Source organism: Wyeomyia smithii, chromosome 2, assembly GCF_029784165.1.
Source record: "Wyeomyia smithii strain HCP4-BCI-WySm-NY-G18 chromosome 2, ASM2978416v1, whole genome shotgun sequence".
NCBI lineage: Eukaryota > Metazoa > Arthropoda > Insecta > Diptera > Culicidae > Wyeomyia > Wyeomyia smithii.
In genome coordinates, this window is record NC_073695.1 from 138,752,110 (window position 1) to 138,772,081 (window position 19,972).

Here is a 19,972-nt window from a genome sequence, read left to right on the forward strand (position 1 = left end):
CCACAAAAATCTCTTTGCAGGTTTTCGTAGAATACTCGTTTTTGAATAGGTATTCTACCAGAGATATTCTACGTAGAAAACTCGTCGAAAACTACATGAGGTTTTCTACATGACATCCCTGTTCACTCCACAGCACAAAATCAAGTGTCTTAGCCTGTAGTACACTCTTTGACCGAGCGTCAAATATTTGTCTCTTTTTGACAGATAAAAATTTGGTCAGAGATAATTATTTGTCACTCTCCGATTTTAACATGGGGCAACAACAACCATGATGTCAAATAAATCCTCTACAGGCTTTAAGCCTGTAGTACACTCTTTGTCTAATGGTCAAATATTTGACCTTCTGACATAATTGTCAAATTTATTAGACATCATGGTTGTTGTTTGCCCGTGTTTGCCCCATGTTAAAATTGGAGAGTGACAAACAATCATCTTTGACCAAATTTTTCTCTGTCAAAAATTGCCAAATATTTGACGCTTGATCAAAGAGTGTAATACAGGCTTTACACTTCGGTTTGCCATGTCATGCATACCAAAACCAATCTTTTTACACTCAGATTTCAATGGTAGAACGCGTCAAATGCCAAAACACTACAAAATACCGTGAATTCAATTAAAACCGATAAAAAATAAAAACCTGTTGAAACGATTGGGTTGGTTTATTGGTATTCATGTGTAAAGAGCATTTGGTATGAGCGTGTTATTTTTTTCAGTGTAACTACTGTCAAAACTAAGCCATTGGCATCCCTATACCAAGTAACAGTAAATGACAATGAACTTAAGTCTTGGGCTCAAATTAATTTGTGCCCGCTGTCAGTAGTAAGATAAAGATGTATGAAAAGAGGCGCTGATATACTATCTCCTTTACACATATGTTGATATAATAGGCCTTAAAACCTTGAAACATGGCGTGATGCCATAGGGGTGGTCAAAACCCTTCTTTGTTCCTGGGTAAGGTTGCACTGTTCCAGTGGAATATACTGCAGAAAATTTCTTTAATACGTTATCGTCAGTGTTGCGTAATATTCTCATTTCAGTGGAATGAAAATTAAATTCCTTTTGGTTTATTTTCAACGAGAATATTTTTACTAAAATGCTTTAGATACTCAAATTATTGTAGTAATAAACACTCAACATACCTATTTTCGGGAACTTCGGAGAAATAATTGAATATTGCACTCGGTTAACATATCCATAAAATAAAACGATTAAATGGATTGGACTTGGAAACCTGTCGATAATTATCGATAGTATCGATAATTGTCAACTATCGATAGCAGCGTTGCCAACCCTCCAGTTTTTCCTTGATAGCTTCAGTTTTTTTTTTGGGCACACCAGCGAAACAGGTAAAGTTTGAATATCTCCAGTTTTTACGAAAATGTTTCATTTTTATCCAGTTTTCTAATCGTCACCTAGTTTATTGAATTCATTTTCCTTAAATGTAAAGTCTTTCCAATATTTCGTGCATTCATACCCTCCAGTTTTCTGGTTTAAATCGAATTACAGTAGCATCTTCGAGTACGTACGCCAGACTTCATACCTATTAACTATAATCTCCATTAGTAAAAAATTAAATTGACCCTGACACAAGCAAAAGAGATTTTTAAGGCTGTTCGCACCTACGCGAATTGTCATATGCAATTGTCAATTTATGTGTGAAAACAAAAGCAAAAATATTTCCCTCCTTCACTTTCGCAAGTTAAAACAAAACCAATATCAACAGAGTCGTCAAGGCCAATAGCAATGCATTGTCTCTCACCCTTTTTGTTTACATGAAATAATATGGTGCAATATATGTATATAATTGCTATGTACGCAACATTTTTGAACCGAAAATCTAACAATATTCTGCATAAGCTTCAATTTTTATATCCAGTTTTCTCCAGTTTTTTATTTTGAATTCTCCCAGTTTTTCTTGAAAAATGATTGGCATCGCTGATCGATAGAATAGACCTAAGAGAAGAGTGGCCAAGATGATACCTCGGTTTGCTCCAGGATTTTTGCTCCAAACGTGATTGGCTGATTTTGACAGCACGCGTGTGTGACAATATTCAAAAGGGGTTCAGCTTGCCGTGTTGCTAAACAGGTGGTGTTCGGCCCAATCATTGAGTAAGTAAAAGGAGTAAAAGTGAAATATTGTGGACACAATTTTGTTTTTGATGCGACAAAAAAAAGCAAAAAAGAATTTGAATGAAATGCCAAGAGTTTGGTCGTAAAATTTTATCGATTTCCCAAGAATGCAGAACCTTATCGACAGGGGCTAAAAATATGCGTAAAATCTGAAAATATTCCAAATTTTAAAATCTCACGCAATAGTCGAAAATGCAGTGAGGTATTTCTTTTTATTATTATGTTGTTTATTTAGTTGATCGTGGTAACGGGAAATTAAGCATTTCTTGAAAACAAGCAATTTTCCCCTTGATTTTGCAACAGGAATTAAGTGTTTTGCCGAATATTTTTAATTCTGCTCTCTATGAAAAGTCCGGAGAAGTCAGAAAAACAAAAAAAAAAGTTTGGCAGTGGTAGTATGATGATATGAATATGGACGAAGTTTTGTTTTATATGTTGTTTGTAATCTAATTTTCATTGTTGTGTTTTTTGTTAAATAAAAATATCAAATGATAAATTTTTTTTGGTTGCACTGGATTTTGCGTAAGGCAGACGAAAATAATGTTCAACCGGGGATATGTTTCATAGCAAAAAAGAATAGAAAGAAGCCACTTGGCCACTCTTCTCTTAGGAATAGACTACAGACGGTGTTTTGAACAGATACGTAAAGAGTGGGGTCGAAAACTCCAAGTGAACCGTCAAATCGAGGCTCCAAGTGTGCAATGTAAATAAACAAAGTCACAAGTGAACTTTGAGCAGAGCAAGTATTGTGATCTTAGGACTGGAAATCTGATGGAATATAAATAAATATAAATTAAATAATCTTTTTCTCGGCCTTCCTTTTTTAACATTTTTATTCGTTTATTTCGATATGAATAACTACAATAATTACAATGCCATAGATCGGCTTTCTTGTTTGTTATGTCTGACTTTGTGCGGTTCGTAGATTCTAAGCCGGAATCAAATGAATCTTTCAATTATTTTGCGTCGTATGCTATGACAATCTTCGAAAATTTTACATTGAATTGAATCCATCAATCTGAGCAGCTCAGCTGTAATGTTCGTGTTATTTACTATAATTTCGGTGATGTTTTCGCGAAAAATGTTTTCCAGTGCCACAAAAAATAGAAAAACTGGCCCAGATAAGTACACCAATGCTTCTCCTGTATAGTCTTTTAAAATTGTATACTTCGTATAATGTTTTAAATACGGAGTTTGACACACGCATGGTGCGAAACACGCTTCACAGACTGCGTAGTTTTTAGCCACACTTCTCAAAATATAACCACCTATGTGATATATCTGGTTTCTTTCTGAATTATCAAAATTTGTGTCATCATACACGGCGACATCAAATTCGATTCCAATATTTTCTTTTTTGTTTTCATCACTACTGGTATGCGGATGAAGATTTCTGATATTCGTAAAAAGGTTTATTAACTACGGCCGTTCCTCGTAATCGCAGGATGCTGATGGAATCTCCATCATAAATTGACTAATAGTTAGTAATTTTAGATTGTCTTTAAACTGAAGCGCGGTTGGTCGTTTTTGTTTAAATCGAAGAAGAGAACATATGTTTTCTATGCAATCTTGAGTAAAACGAGCTGTACAAAGGTACAGATACTTAGCAACCGAAAGGAAATGATGTTGCAACCGAAGAATGGAGTTCGTGCACATTATACATGCCGCTTGCCATGGCTTCCAGATTTTGAGTATTCCTACCTTACAATTAAAAATGATGTTTTTAAATGGGCGCAAAAATCCGATGGACTGATTATACGAATCCTTCTTGTTAAAACTCAGTGCAAGTTCGGGCTTTCGAGACGTCATGAGCTTGAACCATTGCCAAACTATTTCTATAAAATAAGCTGTTGTTAATAGTTCGGGTAGATCAGCCTCTGCGCTCATGAACCGCAAAGTAGCTGCCACGTCATGGTTCACCAACTTATATGAAGTTGCTACTTTCATCGCATCGAATTTATTGCTGTTTAAAAAATCCACATCCTTATACGTTAAACGTGATGCCATCCTAAGACCTTTTCTCCTTTCAAAGTCAACCAAATCTACAAGATGATATATATTGACCGTATTATTCGCCAATCCATTTCCCTTAACAGTTTCGTCTGATAGGTAAACGAATCTGTTTCTTACCCAGCCTTGAACCATACATTTAAAAACATGGGTAGCATCAGGGATAATCTCAAATGCGTCATTAGTCCGTACTGGATGGTCGAGAGAGGCACTGCAAGGACATTTGACTTAGCATGTTTCAAACCGAAATTGTTCCACATTCGTATATTGTTTGGTCCACAATCTGAAGTCACAAAATGCACCTTCAAACCAATCTTTTCTGACATACGAATGATATCGAGCACCATGTTCATCAGAAAACCATCAGGAATCGCATTCGCCGTAAAATGATATGCGGCTATTTGTTTCCATCGACTAGCTATACCAACTAACATGATCACGAGACCGTGTGTTGCTTTTCCGGACTGTGTCGGAATGGTTACTCCCCCAAAAAATTTTTTGTTGTTACTGCAAAATGATAAACTCTGATCTATGGACATCTCATCAAGAACTAGGCCACAATCTCTTTCAGCTTCGGTCATGCTTTCAACTTTACTTGATAACAAAGTAAATGTTTCATCAAGTATCCCAGAATCAAAATGAAAATTCTCGAGGTGCTTCTGCTGTGTTCGAACTGACGGATACGGGTATTTCTTTTCGTTCCTTAAATATTTATACCCTTTAGTTCCACAAGCGAATCTGACTCCAAAGCTTTCAGTCATTGTTTTATCTGACCACTTCCTGACACGCTTGAGGCTGTTTTTAATTAAAGTTACCTGTTCAGGGTTAAACAGAATTGATGCTGCCTCTTTAGATACATGGTATTTCTTTTCCAACCGTGTAATACGCTTACGGAGTAATTTCAAAATGCGGTTCTTCGAACAATCTCGTCGTTTTAGCTTTTGAATGGTTTGAATTAAACTAAAATCATGGCTGAAAAGGTAAATAAAATCAAAAAACATTTTATTGTGGTACCGGCACTTGGGCTGCTTTGATAATTTTTCGTATTCTAACGCTGTTTCTCCAAAACCGTCAGAGCAAGCAGTTACCGTCGAACCAAGTGATGAATACGATGCCGAATTTTCTATTTCCTTTTCACGATGAAACATTCCTTTCGATGAAACACTAGAGCATCCGTCATTATTTGTAATCTATTGATGAAAATAATGAACTAATTTGTATAACAGGGAAAATTATTGCCAAAATTTTTATACCGGAAAACCTTGATCATCATCAGAAATGTTTATGACTTTTTCAAACACTGGGAAAGCACCAGAATTAATCATTAATTTTCCTCCTTGTCTGACAACGTACAAATCGTTATAATTGAAGTGAAGCTGAAATCATTTTTTCGTAGTTAAAGATTAACGAAAAAAGCAGTTGAAGAAATATACTTACGCTGCATATTCTGGAATTCTCAGTGATATCTTCATTTTGCCGACGACAAAATAAAACCCACTTCTGTCTCACTTCAGGTTGTTTGGGAAAGCGGAAAAACACCACGTTTTCAAACGAATTTGGTGTTTTATTCTTGCAAAAAGCGGCGATGTACCTCATTTTTCAATTTTTAAAACTGACTAAAAAAAGCAGAACAGTAAAATTTGCCACCTTTGTCACAATTTTTATGTGTATATTGTCCTTTCACAAAAAAATTAGAATGCAGGGTATTTTCAAGAAAAAGAAGAAGCAACACCCGCAACTGACAGATATCTCAAACACTGGTAAAAAAGTGCTGTAAGGAATAGCACTCGATACACGTTCAACTGGGGATAGTGAAATGTTCGTAATTTAAATACAAAAATATCCGAATAAGTTTTATTCTCTACACCTCATTAGTTAACTATGGTCTATTTGTTTGTTTCTTAGGTTTACGTTTGTCTTGATCGAGCAAAGAATATCATATTCATCATCAAAGGCATGTACAATTTATTGCCATCAGTGATGGGCACCATTTCGCCTATTTTTAGATCGGTTAGCGAATATGATACGACAATATCGGGTACGGGTTTGTTAAATTTCGCATGCTTTTGGCGATTTGATGTATTTATCACAACAAAGCCATGATATATAAATTAAAAGTCGTGGGACAACTATGTCTAAAAAGCTCAATTTCGAAGATGCAAGAGACAGACATAGAAACGATGCGCTGTACACTTTTGCGGTACTGGAAAACATTTATGTTATCTCAGGAAACAAATTAAAAAAAAAGACTTTCTGAAGCATAAGAATTCTCGAGCTGGAACCAACAGAAGTTGCGGGGAAATTAGGCCTTCGAATTTCGTTTAGCGGTAGAGCTCAGAAGCTTCGGTTTTTTGAAAAATGTCCTCACGGGTAAAAATAAATTAAAGCTGAGAGAGTTTCCCAGCTGAAAAATATATTAATATTTTTTTACCACAAAAGATCAAAATAATGGTCGCAGTGGTCCAAATCTTACAAAAAAAAAACACTATGTTTTAACGTTTATTGCATCTCTAAGAAATTTATCATCACAATATTTTTGTGCTATCGAACATTTTTCATTGGTAAAAAAGTATAATTTTACCCGCACGACTTCCCGAAGTCTGATTGTGTTGAAATTCAGAATAGTGACTTCTTTCGAGAAGACGAAACTTTTGAGCCGTTCATCTAAATCTCTGAACGAAATTCAGAAGTTTTTTCCCATATATCTCATTGATACATTTTTTTGTTGAAGTTTTAACCGGCGGTCATTCACCAGTCAATGAAAACTATGTTATATTGCATACTGTTTAAGCAACATCAAATAATGGATTATAACTAGTTTATTCATAGAACATTCTGATTGCAAACCATATCAATGCGGCTCTGCTGCATAGTCGAGGGCAAGGAATCAAGGCGGCTTTAAGTCAATGCTATTCAATTTCAATTGAAGTAAATTAAGAGTGCATACGCTTTGACAAACAATTTCTTGAGTCGCATTTTTATCGGTGCTGTCTGAAATTGTCATTTTCGGTTGTCAGTTGCGGTTGTCAGTTAGAGCGCAAAATTCTAATTTTTCTCTGAAATCACAATACTAAAAGTCACGCGCGAAGAACTTTTTAGCCGCGGTTGCCAACACTCTTAAAAATAAAACATTGGAAAAAGTGTTGCCTCTTTTGCAGTTTTTCTCTCTGCGTATCTGTTTAAAACACCGTCTGTAGAATAGACCATTTTACGAACTGACAGGTGTCACGGATCCTGCTGGTGTTGATGTTGCTTTTGCGTGCATTATGTCAGCGGTTCCAAGCTTTCTGTCAAAATTTCATTCATGAATTCAGTTCAGAAACGTCTCGTAAAATGGTCTATCGTTTAGATCGTTTAGCCTCCAGCAGGGCTGCCAAGTATGCAGACTTTTGTGTATTACACAGATTTTTAACCACACGGTAAGAGTATAGACACTATCTATATAGACCTACGGACTGAATCGCAGCGAGCCAAAATAACTGTCAAAATGAACATAACGAAAAATTTGTATCGAAACAAAATTAACAAAAATATAACAAACCAGCGATTCCAGTGCTGATGTCATTCACTACGCAGGTCTATATATATAGTGTCCATAGGTAAGAGTCGAAAACTCACAATACACATAGACTCTGCCATTGATGCGGCTGTCAAAAAAATGGGTAAATTTAAAAATGTGAAATGGGTAAAATTGTTTCGTTGGGATCATCATCGCTTAATTTTATTTCTGTTGAATTATCGACGTTTATCGGTATCGGTTTATCGGGCTCACCGATAAACGTCGAGATTTCAACAGAAATAAAACAAAGGGTAAAATTGTGCGCATTAGAAAGACATGTTCTTAGAAAAAATGGGTCATTTGTTTACCCATTAAGGGGTGAAAAAAAAAACTTCATGCGTCGTTTTAGCTCTGTCGATTTGTTCTGCGATACGGCGTCGTTTAAGGAGTTGCAAGGTAAACAGTATGTTATATCAAGTATTGAATTTTACAATGTGAGATTTTTTTATATTAGGTCTAGAATGTTCACTATCCGTTTGGTATTGACTTTGTTGCAGAGAATAGCGACAATTAATGATAGCAGATAAATTATGTACTCCTGTATTTGTCAATAAGATTCATTTTTGCAAATAAATAAAAATAATTGATTTCACTTCCACTTCTTTTCGTTTATTTTTTTTTTTTGAGTGATAATCACAAAATTTCCGTTTATTTAATAATGGGTAAAATTTCACCCATTTCCGTGAGACAATTCGTTTCTCAAAATGAGTGAAATTGTACCCAGTTTTTGACGTTTAATCGGTATACCCGTTAATGGGTAAATCCTGGGAGAGAGAAACGGATACGAAGCTGTGTGAGTGTCAAAATGAACCAGAATGAGCTGTCATTGACTGTCAATTTGAACCAAGGATACTAAGCATTTTTTTTGCGATGAGTATTGTTATAACTGAAAATTATCGCGTTGCTCGAAAAAATATTCATCGCAAACAGTTTTTGTATTCATTGTCGTTTTACAAAAAAAAAATTGGTTTGTTTTTACGTAAAATAATAAATTTCATAAGCTTTAAGTAATAATCATGCTAGCGTACTTCGATTATCAAACTTTCGCTTCTCATGATTTAAGGCTTTGGTTACAATTTCAAACTCACTTCATCACGGTCCCCGTGGCTCAGTGGTTAGCGATGTCGGTCGGCTAGCTCTCCCACACGGTTGTGATATTCCCGATTCCCGATCGAGTCAAGGAACTTTTCGAGCTGGAAATTTTCTCGACTCAGCACGGGGGCACGGTGTATTGTTGTATGCATCATACACATGCAAAATGTGCCAAAAACAATATCTGTAGCAAACGCATTATTTAGAACTTGACAATATAGTCATTCAGCAACTCATTTATTATTGTTCTTATAAAAGGAATTAGAATAGATTTAACAATCGCAAATAGGTTCCCTTCATAGAGGAGATTGCTACATAGATAATCCCCGACCGACCCTTCGTGCGGGTGCTAGATTAGAAGCAGGTATAGAATTTCTAGATCCGTGCGAGTGCACTGATCGTAATCGGTCTATTTTCTCAGTCTGTTAGGTTTAGCCAGCGTCAATGACTATGTGAATTATGGCCGGATAATGCTCAAAGAAAAGGGCGATAAGTCTTATTATCAGCCGGCGCGTCTGCGTACGCATTATTATCTTAAGTAGGGAAATAGGGAATGCAAATCCGGCGTTTTGTAAAACATTGTAACTATCTGAATGAATGTTGTCGTAGGCGCGTGTGAAGAAAGAGCCGATAACGTTCGAAACCTTTCTCCCGTTCAGGTACCGGATTAAGGGTAGGCAAATTTGACCTGACTAGGCGAGTGGAAATTTTGTCGCGTTCTTTTTGTTCCCTTACGAAGATTAGGAGAACCTTCTCTCTCATTTTCTCTTCCATACGTAAGCATAGTTCATGAGATTCCAATTTGTAAATTTTGTATATAAACCCGATTTGCTACCAAATAAAATGATACCACTAGCAAAATCGAACTCGCGTAGATCTTTCTTAATCCGAACGTTAGATTTCAGAGGTTGTCCCTTGCGTGTTTAAGCCTTTCGAATGCGAAAAGGACCTTTGCACGTCGGTTAAGATAACACGAGGAATCTAACCCTTTTTAAAAGAAAGACGTTCTTCTTGATAAACTCCTGAAGTCGACATTTGGCGTCACTCCAGAGAGGAGCTAGTTGGTATCGGTCCTTTCTTTAAACCTTGCGACGATTCTTTCTACGGCGATCAACCTTGGATATCATCAGGACGATCAACCCTACGAAGCCAGAGAGAAAATCATCAGAAAAGCCGCTGCCGCCCTCATTACTGAAGGATTAGTTATTTTGTTAACAATCCTAACGGTAGTTGCCGCTTATGTAAGGAGAAAGATTCTAAGGAAAACATGGTCGCATGTGATGAGTGCGATCGCAGATTTCATTTAAACTGTGGCCACCTTAGAAGGCTACCATTACCTGAGGAACGATGGATTTGTGTTAAATGCACAAACATCGAAATGGGTCTTGCAATAATGCAATGTTTAAAGACCAGCGATGCGATATCGCAAAGATTTAAAGACCATGGAGAAACGATGGCAAGAAAGATGTATTCAGTTTATCAAACGAAGACTGAATCATCACAGATTCGCTTCAGTGAAGAAGCAAATCATGTTCCAGCAGAGAATACACTCAAAATATTTTTCACATTATTGTTACGTAAAATTTCCTGTACTTATTCATTTTCTGTCATTTTGCATGATTTATGTGACGAACATAACATCTACGTGAAAATCACATGCATACTATGTTTCATCACGTAATATCTACGTGAACTTGGCAACGTCAAACAGAATGTCATGGAAGAAGTATCGCGTGAATTCACTATGTGAAAAAACACAGAAATCAAAATGGCAAAGCTGTTGTCTAACTCAGTCTCTGACAATAAAATAGAATTTCTCGACGGCTTGCCAATAAGTGAGCTTTCGAAAAACCGTACGAATTTAACATCGAGCCTTGAGCTTACAGGTTTCACCCAGATTTTGTTCAAAGGTCGAGGAGTTTCCCATACATAAACAGTTGCAGCTTACAATAGTTATCGCCGGCAAATGTCGTAATATTTGTCCGTTTTAATGTCGTTTGATTCGCTTACGAATCGGCGATTTTGCATGGCCGTGCGATTTATCAAGCAACATATTTCTATAATTTCTTAAAACTATTTGCCGTCTTTTAAGAATTGGGGAAACAAAATTTGGAAATTGTACGTTGTATCAAACGTAGTAGCTAGCAGATAATCGAATGCTTTCCATTTTACCGGTAGTTGAATTCTACGTGAAATTCACATAAAATGCATATGTCTGCTGTATAAGATTCATAGGATAAATCATCTCACCAGATCATGATGAACTCAAATGACAATCACGTAGAAGCTACGTGAAAATGACAGTGGAAAATATTCACATAACTTTTCCCGTAACTCTGACGTGAAAATTATTTTGAGTGTAGGCTAGCAGATCCAGAATGTTTGGATCAACTCACCCGGTACGAGGATGAGTTGGAATATAATAACCTGCTTAATGACATCCGTAAGACTTCGAATCTAACGGGTTGCTCCAATGCACTAGACAAATTTGTGCCTAGTATAAAGGCCATGAATGAAATTAGCCTAATTAATAATCCTCAGCTGATGGAGGATATTATTGGAAAGTTTTCTTTCGGCATACAAATCTGTTGGACTAAGGAAAAGTCTCAAGTCAAAGACTTAGATGAATTAAACGACTGGCTGAAACCACATGTTGAAGTGCATGCAATGAGGCGGAGATCAAGACAACCGCCAGGAATTCCTATGTGCGCCAGGAAAAACGCACAAGATGAACAGTCACTCAAAGACAAGGATACAACATCTGTTGTAATTTTCGGGAATCGCCAAAGAGTTGATCACCACGAATCTAATCCAAAGCCTTTAAAAGGTAATGAAGAAATATTCAAAGCAGTTAAAAGAATAAACATTTCTGAAGAATCAATAGAACCGCGGAAGGTTCTTGTTAATTCCCCAAAGATTGTGGAAAAGAAACCTGCACGAGCTAATGTCACTAAAGTATGTCCAGTAAAACAAGGCTATCAAGATTGGCAAAAATCAGAGATAAGCTCTCAAAAAGGGAAGCTCAAAAGTAAAAAGAAAGACCCTAACATTCATCAAGTAAATGAACATAAGGGCATAAAACTCTCATCGAATAATAATAAATTGTTGAGAAGTCCTTCGGTTTTAAAACGAAAACCTGGTAACATTATTAAACCGAGAGTATCACCTGCAGAAGCGATCAATTCCAAAAACGGAAGATATGCTCCAGGATCACCATGGAAAATTAGGCGTAACAAACCGATAGTAAGCTACAACTACGCTGAAAACAACTTAGACACTATAAAGCAGTGTGTGGCCAGAAATGATGTTTTGAATAACTACGTTACTCGGAAGCAACGATCAGTGGAATTGATAAAAGAGCATTTGATATTGAATTTTCGTCGAAATTTTACAATTGTCATGAAGGACAATGTATTCTTTGATGCAGCAATGAAATTTTGGAGCTGCAATGGTTTTAAATGTCCTGAGGAATTTTCCTACGCAGAGAATGCAATTGTTAAACATCATAAGCACGGCTGTCAAGAACCTCTATGGAAATGGGTTCAATAGTAAAAGCAAAATCCTATCGGATAATATTGAAATGTTAGGATGTATATCGAACCCAACATATTCGTCGGAAATTGCAGAACCCCCTAACGACAAAGTAAAACAATTTGAAAAGTTTCCGGATATGCTTTGGAACACGGTACGACGAATTGGCCAAAAGGATGAACATTAGAGTGGCCATATTTTATATGGCCGTTTTTGAAACTATCGATCTTAATGAGCGCCGGGCTGAAAAAGTTTCCTTTTGACCTCTACAATAAGCCACGAAAATTTGAAGTTGATCGGAGTTTATTTAATGGACCCACAAAGCGCTTATATTTAAGAAATCGATTTACATGAAAATTGTACGGAGTTTTATTCTTTTTTTAACATATATCTCTTGATAAACGTATCCAAACACACTTGTATTTTTATAAAACCATCATATTATTGTCCTTATTTAAGTTTAGAATAATCTAAAACTTTTGGTGTTTGTTAAAAAGTTCGGATTTAGAATGAGGTGGGTATTTTTACCGTATGAACCAACAACATGCAATATAAACTGAAGTTCGTCTTCATTATGTGTTGGAACACGGTTAAAATTTTTCATGAATTAAACACCATGTTTTGTGGCGTCGTTGAAAGCGAATAATTTTTGAAAGAAGTTTGCTATTCCTCATTATTTTTCTACTCGGCTGGGTCACGGTCGAAAAAATCAACATGAGGTTCAAAACTCGAAAAGAAAGCATTGGTATTGTATAAAACGAGATGGGATTAATTACATACTAGTAACTGTTCAGCATTTTATTGCTTGCGACATTCGACAGCAGCTATTTAAGGCCAAACGGTATTGAAGCCAAAAATGGCCGACTTCGAGCCACCACTTTGAATTTTCAAAGGCACAAGACTCGGTAACAGGTAATGCGTCATCTGTGAAAACGCTGTTTTATGTTTGCTGTCGTGAAGCAAACATAAAATAGCGTTTTCACAGGGAATGCATTATTTATTTCCGAGTCCTGTGCTTCTAAAAGTACGAAGTGGTGGCTCGAACAGCCAATCTGTTAGTGGCTTCAAAACCGTTTCACCTTAAAGACCATTCGCTTTAAATCGCCTGATCATTTTTTATTTAAATTCAAGCTTAAATACCACAAGTGATTCTTCATCTTTTTAGTTACAGCGTCTGAAACGACTATCAATTTCGATAAATGCGAAAGAATCACGTAAAAAATTCATAACTTGAATCATACATTTGATAGCATTCGTACACCCGAAAAACACCTGAATGTGAAGTTTGACTATAAAAAGGAACATGTCTCGAATGCGATTTATGGTCAATGATCAGAGCAAATATTTTCTCAGGCAATAAATTTTATTTTTAACCATATAGCGTGTGATAAGTGAAAAAGGGTCACTTTACAACCAAGAAATGTGAATGCTAACTCCAAGAGCACTTCATAATCGCCGCGAACTTGATTGCATAAAATTGCTTGATTTGATTGCAATCTTCATCGTACTATTTCGAGCGAACTTTTGGATCATTGAAGCTGTGAATCATTTCGCTTGATGCTCTTGTAAAATAGTTGAAGAAAGGTGTTTAAGGTCCGATGCTTTTGCCATGTAATATATTTTGCATAAAAGTTCATAGATATGAAGAGGACAAGTAATATTGGTTAGTTTTCGAAACTTTTCTGAAATATTCCAATCCACTAGCGTATTATGAACTTCTTAGACGATATTTTTGATTTAATAAATTTTAAGCGCGCCTAAGAACTTCGCTGTTCAATCGTAACTCATAAGAATTGCAATTCGATTAACATGAGATATACCGACTATATTTGAAAAAAATCACCGTCCTGGTGAATTTAGATAACTAGTGCTGAACTGTTTCATAGAAAAAAAAATAATAATAATACTAAAACTAACATTAAATCCATACAAAAAGCTCTTAATAACTTTAATAATTTTGCTTCACCAATCCGATTGTGACAGTTCACTAGGGATATAATCACTGAATGGCAGCTTCAAATCTTCTAACAAATACAAGAGGTCATTCATTTATTACGTAACGTACTCAGAAGAAGAAGATATTCAATGAAGAGTTCCATTGTGCGAGGCCCCCATGCAAAATTGTGTTATTCAGGAATAGAAGGTATTCAAAATTGCTAAAATTTAGCGTTACGTAACATGTGAATGTCCCTTATGATATGGTTTTATGATTAAAGAGTAATTCGACACAAAATATACAACTATTTTAAGAAACTAAGGCAAAAAACTTCATGAAGAGATGAAAAAAAAGCAATTCTTATGAGAATCTATTTTTTTTAAATATAAGCGTTTTGTGGGTCCATTAAATGAACTCGGATCAACTTCAAATTTCTATGGCTTATTTTTGGAGTAAAAAGGAAACTTTTTTTGGCCCGGCGCTCATCGAAATCGCATGATGTTACAAAAATGGCCACTCTAATGAACATATTGGAAAATTCAGCTGCAATAGAATATCAACAAGGAAAAAAATGATGCTAGAATCCACTAAATTTAAAACATGTTCAACGCAGGATGAAGATGTTAGCAAGAACGTCATATCGCTAATAAATGTTAAAGTTGATGGAATGCAGGAAGACATCGATGAAAAGCGCTGGATACAATGCAATGCAAGTTCAGTCGATGAAACTACGAAGAAGGTTATTCAAAAACTTACATGGCATAATAAATCGAGGATTCTCAAACTTGTTAAAACTCGTTGGAAAAAGGTCCAAGAGTTAACTTTTTTGAATCGAAGGCGTATAAATTTGAAATCTTCGGCAAAAGAACGAAGTGAATGGAATAAATTGGTGGAACTGTTAAAGGTCGACGGTTACTTATTTGAATGCTAAAGGAATACTTATGCAACCTTCCGTAAAGGTTGCAAATTTGGATGTTTGAAGGAAAATAAAAAACAAACCCTAATACATCAAAAAGTCATCAACCTGTCAACAAACTTTGCAAGCGTTTCGTTTCTAAATTGGAGAAACGATGAGACATTAATGAAAGTTAAAATCTTCAACGCCGTAGTATATTAAGAAGAATTGAAAGTGATAACAAAAAGCTTCTCATCTGCGGAGAATTTGAAGTAAAATTGTCAGAAGTAACTGAAGTCTGCCTGTGAATTAAAGGCAGTGAAATTATGAGAAGATATCCACAAATATAAAAAGTGCTAGTGATTACACGTTGAAAGGTTGAACTGTATGAAGTTAAGCCAATACCTTCGATGATTATAAAACTAAAGGATTCTATAGATAAACTCGACCCATCGGAATTGCAACAACACGCTTTGAAGACAGTAAACGCTATTGAGGCCGAAAAACGATTGAACGTTATTAGAACAGTATTTTGATCAGCCTCTTAAACAGTTCTTCCGTGGGTAAAAATCTAAGAAGAAGAAGAAAGATATATTCGTAAGCTCAATCAACAGGAATTGCTACAAAACTTCCAACTTTAAATTATCTTCCGCACTTCATCGTTTTCAATCAAAACAAGTTGCCACCGAAGCCAAGATTAGTTTTCGACGGAGCTACAAAAGTAAATGGAGTATCTTTGAACTCAATGTTGCTGCCCGGTCCAGATCAACTACTTCATTATTTGGGACTCTTCTACGATTTCGAGAAGGAAAAATACCTGTATGTGGAGATGTTCCATCAAGTGAAAATACGCCGTGAAGATCAACTGCGCAACGTTTCTTATGGCGCGACTGCAACAGTAGTAAAAAACCGGATATTTACGTCATGCAAGTCATGACTTTTGGTTCGACTTGTTCGCCGTACTGCGCGCAAGCAGTAAAAACCATAACGCAGAGAGATACTTGGAACAGTTTCCTGAGGTTGTAAATGCAATAATAAAACAACATTACGTCGACGATTACGTCGATAGTTTTTGGGATCCAAAAAAGGCAAAGGAGCTTGTGCAAAAGGTAACTGAAATTCATCAGGAAGGAGGCTTCCATAATAGAAACTTCTCTTCGAATAATACTGAATTGCTGAGAAGTATACCTGTAACAAGACGGTTATGCGCTGATATAAAACCGTTCGAAGATAAGAAATCTCAAATTGAGAAGGTATTAGGTGTGTATTGGAACACCAGTAGAGACACGCTAAGTTACCGATTTAATCATAACGATAAAGGAGCAGGAATTCTCAATATTAACGAAATACCTACGAAGAAACAAGTATTATCTTGCATATGAGTATTTACGATCCACTGGGTCTAATTTCTCATTTTAGTTGTTCATGGTTTAGATACTAATGCAGGAACTACACAAATATTCCAAACAATGGGATATACTTGTTCCGAACGAGCTGTACGATCAATGGCTGAACCTCTTACGTAAACTTAAACAAGCGGAAAGCTTATCGATCCCGAGATGCATTATAACAGAGCACGCTCCGATAGAGTTACATTTTTCGTTGACACCTCTGAAAAAGCACTTCCAGCTTGTCTATATGCTAGAACTGAAACAAGCTTTGGAATCAATACGCAGTTAATAACAGCTTAAACAAGAGTTGTGTCAAATCAACCAGTATCTATTCCACGTCTGGAACTCCATGAGGCAGTCATGGGGACAAGGCTATTAGACGTCGTTCAAAAGGAGATACGTCTGGACATAAAATCTGCAACATTATGGACAGATTCGAAGACAGTGCTAGCATGGGTAACAAATACGAAAAGAAAATATACATCATACATTAACGTCCGAGTCGGCGAAATATTGGATACCACTGCCAAAGATCAATGGCGTTGGGTATAGTCTGAAAACAATAAGGCAGATGAGGCTACTATAGAATATGTCGGAGAAATTAAATGGCATAATGAGCCAAAACACTTCGAATTACGGTTCGACGGTTGAACGTTACCCGGTAATCAACCTGTTACAGAAATAGAAGAAACCTTATTCAACGGCGAATGTGACCTCGTAAATAAAAACGATTTCTCCGATTGGCGGAGACTACACTACCAAATTTATCATCAGGTTATGGCAGAAGAGAATAAATTTCAAAGCCGCTCATCTGAGGTACATCGAAATACATTTTACAGGAAGGATCCTTCCCAATTAAGTTGAATCCGTTTTGGGCGAATAAGGCGTGATGCGGTCCACATAGAAATGGCAGAAAAACTGTACACAAGATTCAACTATTTGTCTCGATTGGGATGCCTACGATACTGCCACTGAAAATAGCGATAGCAGCAATGTATATCTACGTCAGATGCAGTCATATGGCTAATCGTGAAACCACATGTTGAAGTGCATGCAATGAGGCGGAGATCAAGACAACCGCCAGGAATTCCTATGTGCGCCAGGAGAAGCGCACAAGATGAACAGTCACTCAAAGACAAGGATACAACATCTGTTGTAATTTTCGGGAATCGCCAAAGAGTTGATCACCACGAATCTAATCCAAAGCCTTTAAAAGGAAATGAAGAAAAATTCAAAGCAGTTAAAAGAATAAACATTTCTGAAGTACCAATAGAACCGAGAAAGGTTCTTGTTAATTCCCCAAAGATTGTGGAAAAGAAACCTGCACGAGCTAATGTCACTAAAGTATGTCCAGTAAAACAAGGCTATCAAGATTGCCAAAAATCAGAGTTAAGCTCTCAAAAAGGGAAGCTCAAAAGTAAAAAGAAAGACCCTAACATTCATCAAGTAAATGAACATAAGGGCATAAAACTCTCATCGAATAATAATAAATTGTTGAGAAGTCCTTCGGTTTTAAAACGAAAACCTGGTAACATTATTAAACCGAGAGTATCACCTGCAGAAGCGATCAATTCCAAAAACGGAAGATATGCTCCAGGATCACCATGGAAAATTAGGCGTAACAAACCGATAGTAAGCTACAACTACGCTGAAAACAACTTAGACACTATAAAGCAGTGTGTGGCCAGAAATGATGTTTTGAATAACTACGTTACTCGGAAGCAACGATCAGTGGAATTGATAAAAGAGCATTTGATATTGAATTTTCGTCGAAATTTTACAATTGTCATGAAGGACAATGTATTCTTTGATGCAGCAATGAAATTTTGGAGCTGCAATGGTTTTAAATGTCCTGAGGAATTTTCCTACGCAGAGAATGCAATTGTTAAACATCATAATGCGGGTATAAAACTCGAGAATCATCTTTTAAGCACGGCTGTCAAGAACCTCTATGGAAATGGGTTCAATAGTAAAAGCAAAATCCTATCGGATAATATTGAAATGTTAGGATGTATATCGAACCCAACATATTCGTCGGAAATTGCAGAACCCCCTAACGACAAAGTAAAACAATTTGAAAAGTTTCCGGATATGCTTTGGAACACGGTACGACGAATTGGCCAAAAGAAGAAAAAAATGATGCTAGAATCCACTAAATTTAAAACATGTTCAACGCAGGATGACGATGTTAGCAAGAACTTCATATCGCTAATAAATGTTAAAGTTGATGGAATTCAGGAAGACATCGATGAAAAGCGCTGGATACAATCAAATACCTTAAAATAACAATATAGTTCACTCTCTAATTTCCCATATATTTCCGTAAAGACAGACAGGGAACACCCCCTCTTGAGGTGAAAAAGGTAACTAAACTCATTGCACAGTGGTACAGTAAGGCAATTTATGCGGACATAAGCTTTTCGTTGCGTTTTTGGTTTGCGATTTAAAGCCATAGTTTTTGTAAAAAGTTGTTTCTTATACATAGTCCTCTATTTATGTGCGAATGAAAATTAGGGTGGTCCTAAAATCAACGAAATAAAAACAAACTAACTTGGTTTTATTTGCATAAATAATTGTAAAACAACTAATTCTAAGCCTTTTCGCTCTATTTTTCAATTCAAATTTAAAAACAAATTTTTCTTCGGTAACTTCAGCCAATTTTGACGAAAAAACATTGTCGATATATTGTACAGATGGACTATTCACTATTTCTATTTTTGAAATAGGCCCTTTTAATATATTGATGTTTCCGTTTAGGGCAAATATAAATAATTTTTTTTTGTATCATATGAAAGAACAAATATTGTATAAATATTGTGAAGAAATACCGAAATTTGCTTAAAATTAGTTGATCTACAACTGTGCCGATGAATGTATACATTTATTTCTGCAAATAAAAAAGTTAGTATTTTTATTGTGTCGATTTCAGGACCACTCTTATTTTCATTTGCACATAAAAAATAGACTAAATATAAGAAATAAGTTCTTAGAAAAAAATTTTCTCTAAAACCACAAAATCGCATCGAAAAACTCATGTCCGCCTACATTGCCTTACTGTACCACTGTGCATTGTTGTTGGATTTCTGTGAGCGTGTGACCGACATATTCACACACGAAACTGAATTTACTCAATTTTAGATTTAGTTGACTCAATTTCATACTTTCACAGAAAAAAATATGTTGCAGATTTCGTGCGTATATTGTTGGTATGTAAAACTAACGCCATTCCGGGAGTTAAATATTGTTAATATAATGTGATGTAGCTTATCGAGGCACTAAGAAGAAATATTCAAATAATCAGGCCATGACGTGACTAATCCCAAGTTGCTATATACGTGGTTCCCTGTGTAACTTCACTAGCTCAGATCCATCACGGGAAGCAACTACGAAATGTGCGGCCGTCAAGCTCAAGCTCAATGATCAGGCCA

General features: G+C 36.1%; 2 protein-coding genes across 6 annotated transcripts in view; both read right to left on the minus strand.

Annotated features, from left to right (window-relative positions):
• Positions 1-1,255, minus strand: part of LOC129724341 (mitochondrial glutamate carrier 1-like) — a 469,805-nt gene extending 468,550 nt beyond the window's left edge. Inside the window, exon 1 of the mRNA XM_055679114.1 lies at positions 1,140-1,255. The gene's annotated coding sequence lies outside the window, so the exon portion shown is untranslated. The remainder of the gene's footprint in view (positions 1-1,139) is intronic.
• A 1,691-nt stretch (positions 1,256-2,946) lies between these two features.
• Positions 2,947-19,972, minus strand: part of LOC129724340 (uncharacterized) — a 44,056-nt gene continuing 27,030 nt past the window's right edge. For 4 of the 5 annotated variants that reach the window (XM_055679106.1, XM_055679104.1, XM_055679103.1 and 1 more), the window contains 3 exons: positions 5,578-5,756; positions 5,394-5,516; positions 2,947-5,330 (listed from right to left, as the gene is read on the minus strand). In XM_055679106.1, the coding sequence (XP_055535081.1) occupies positions 4,257-5,330; positions 5,394-5,516; positions 5,578-5,736 (1,356 nt within the window). In that variant the 5' untranslated portion in view covers positions 5,737-5,756 and the 3' untranslated portion in view covers positions 2,947-4,256. The remainder of the gene's footprint in view (positions 5,331-5,393; positions 5,517-5,577; positions 5,757-19,972) is intronic. The other variant, XM_055679108.1, reaches the window with a different exon arrangement.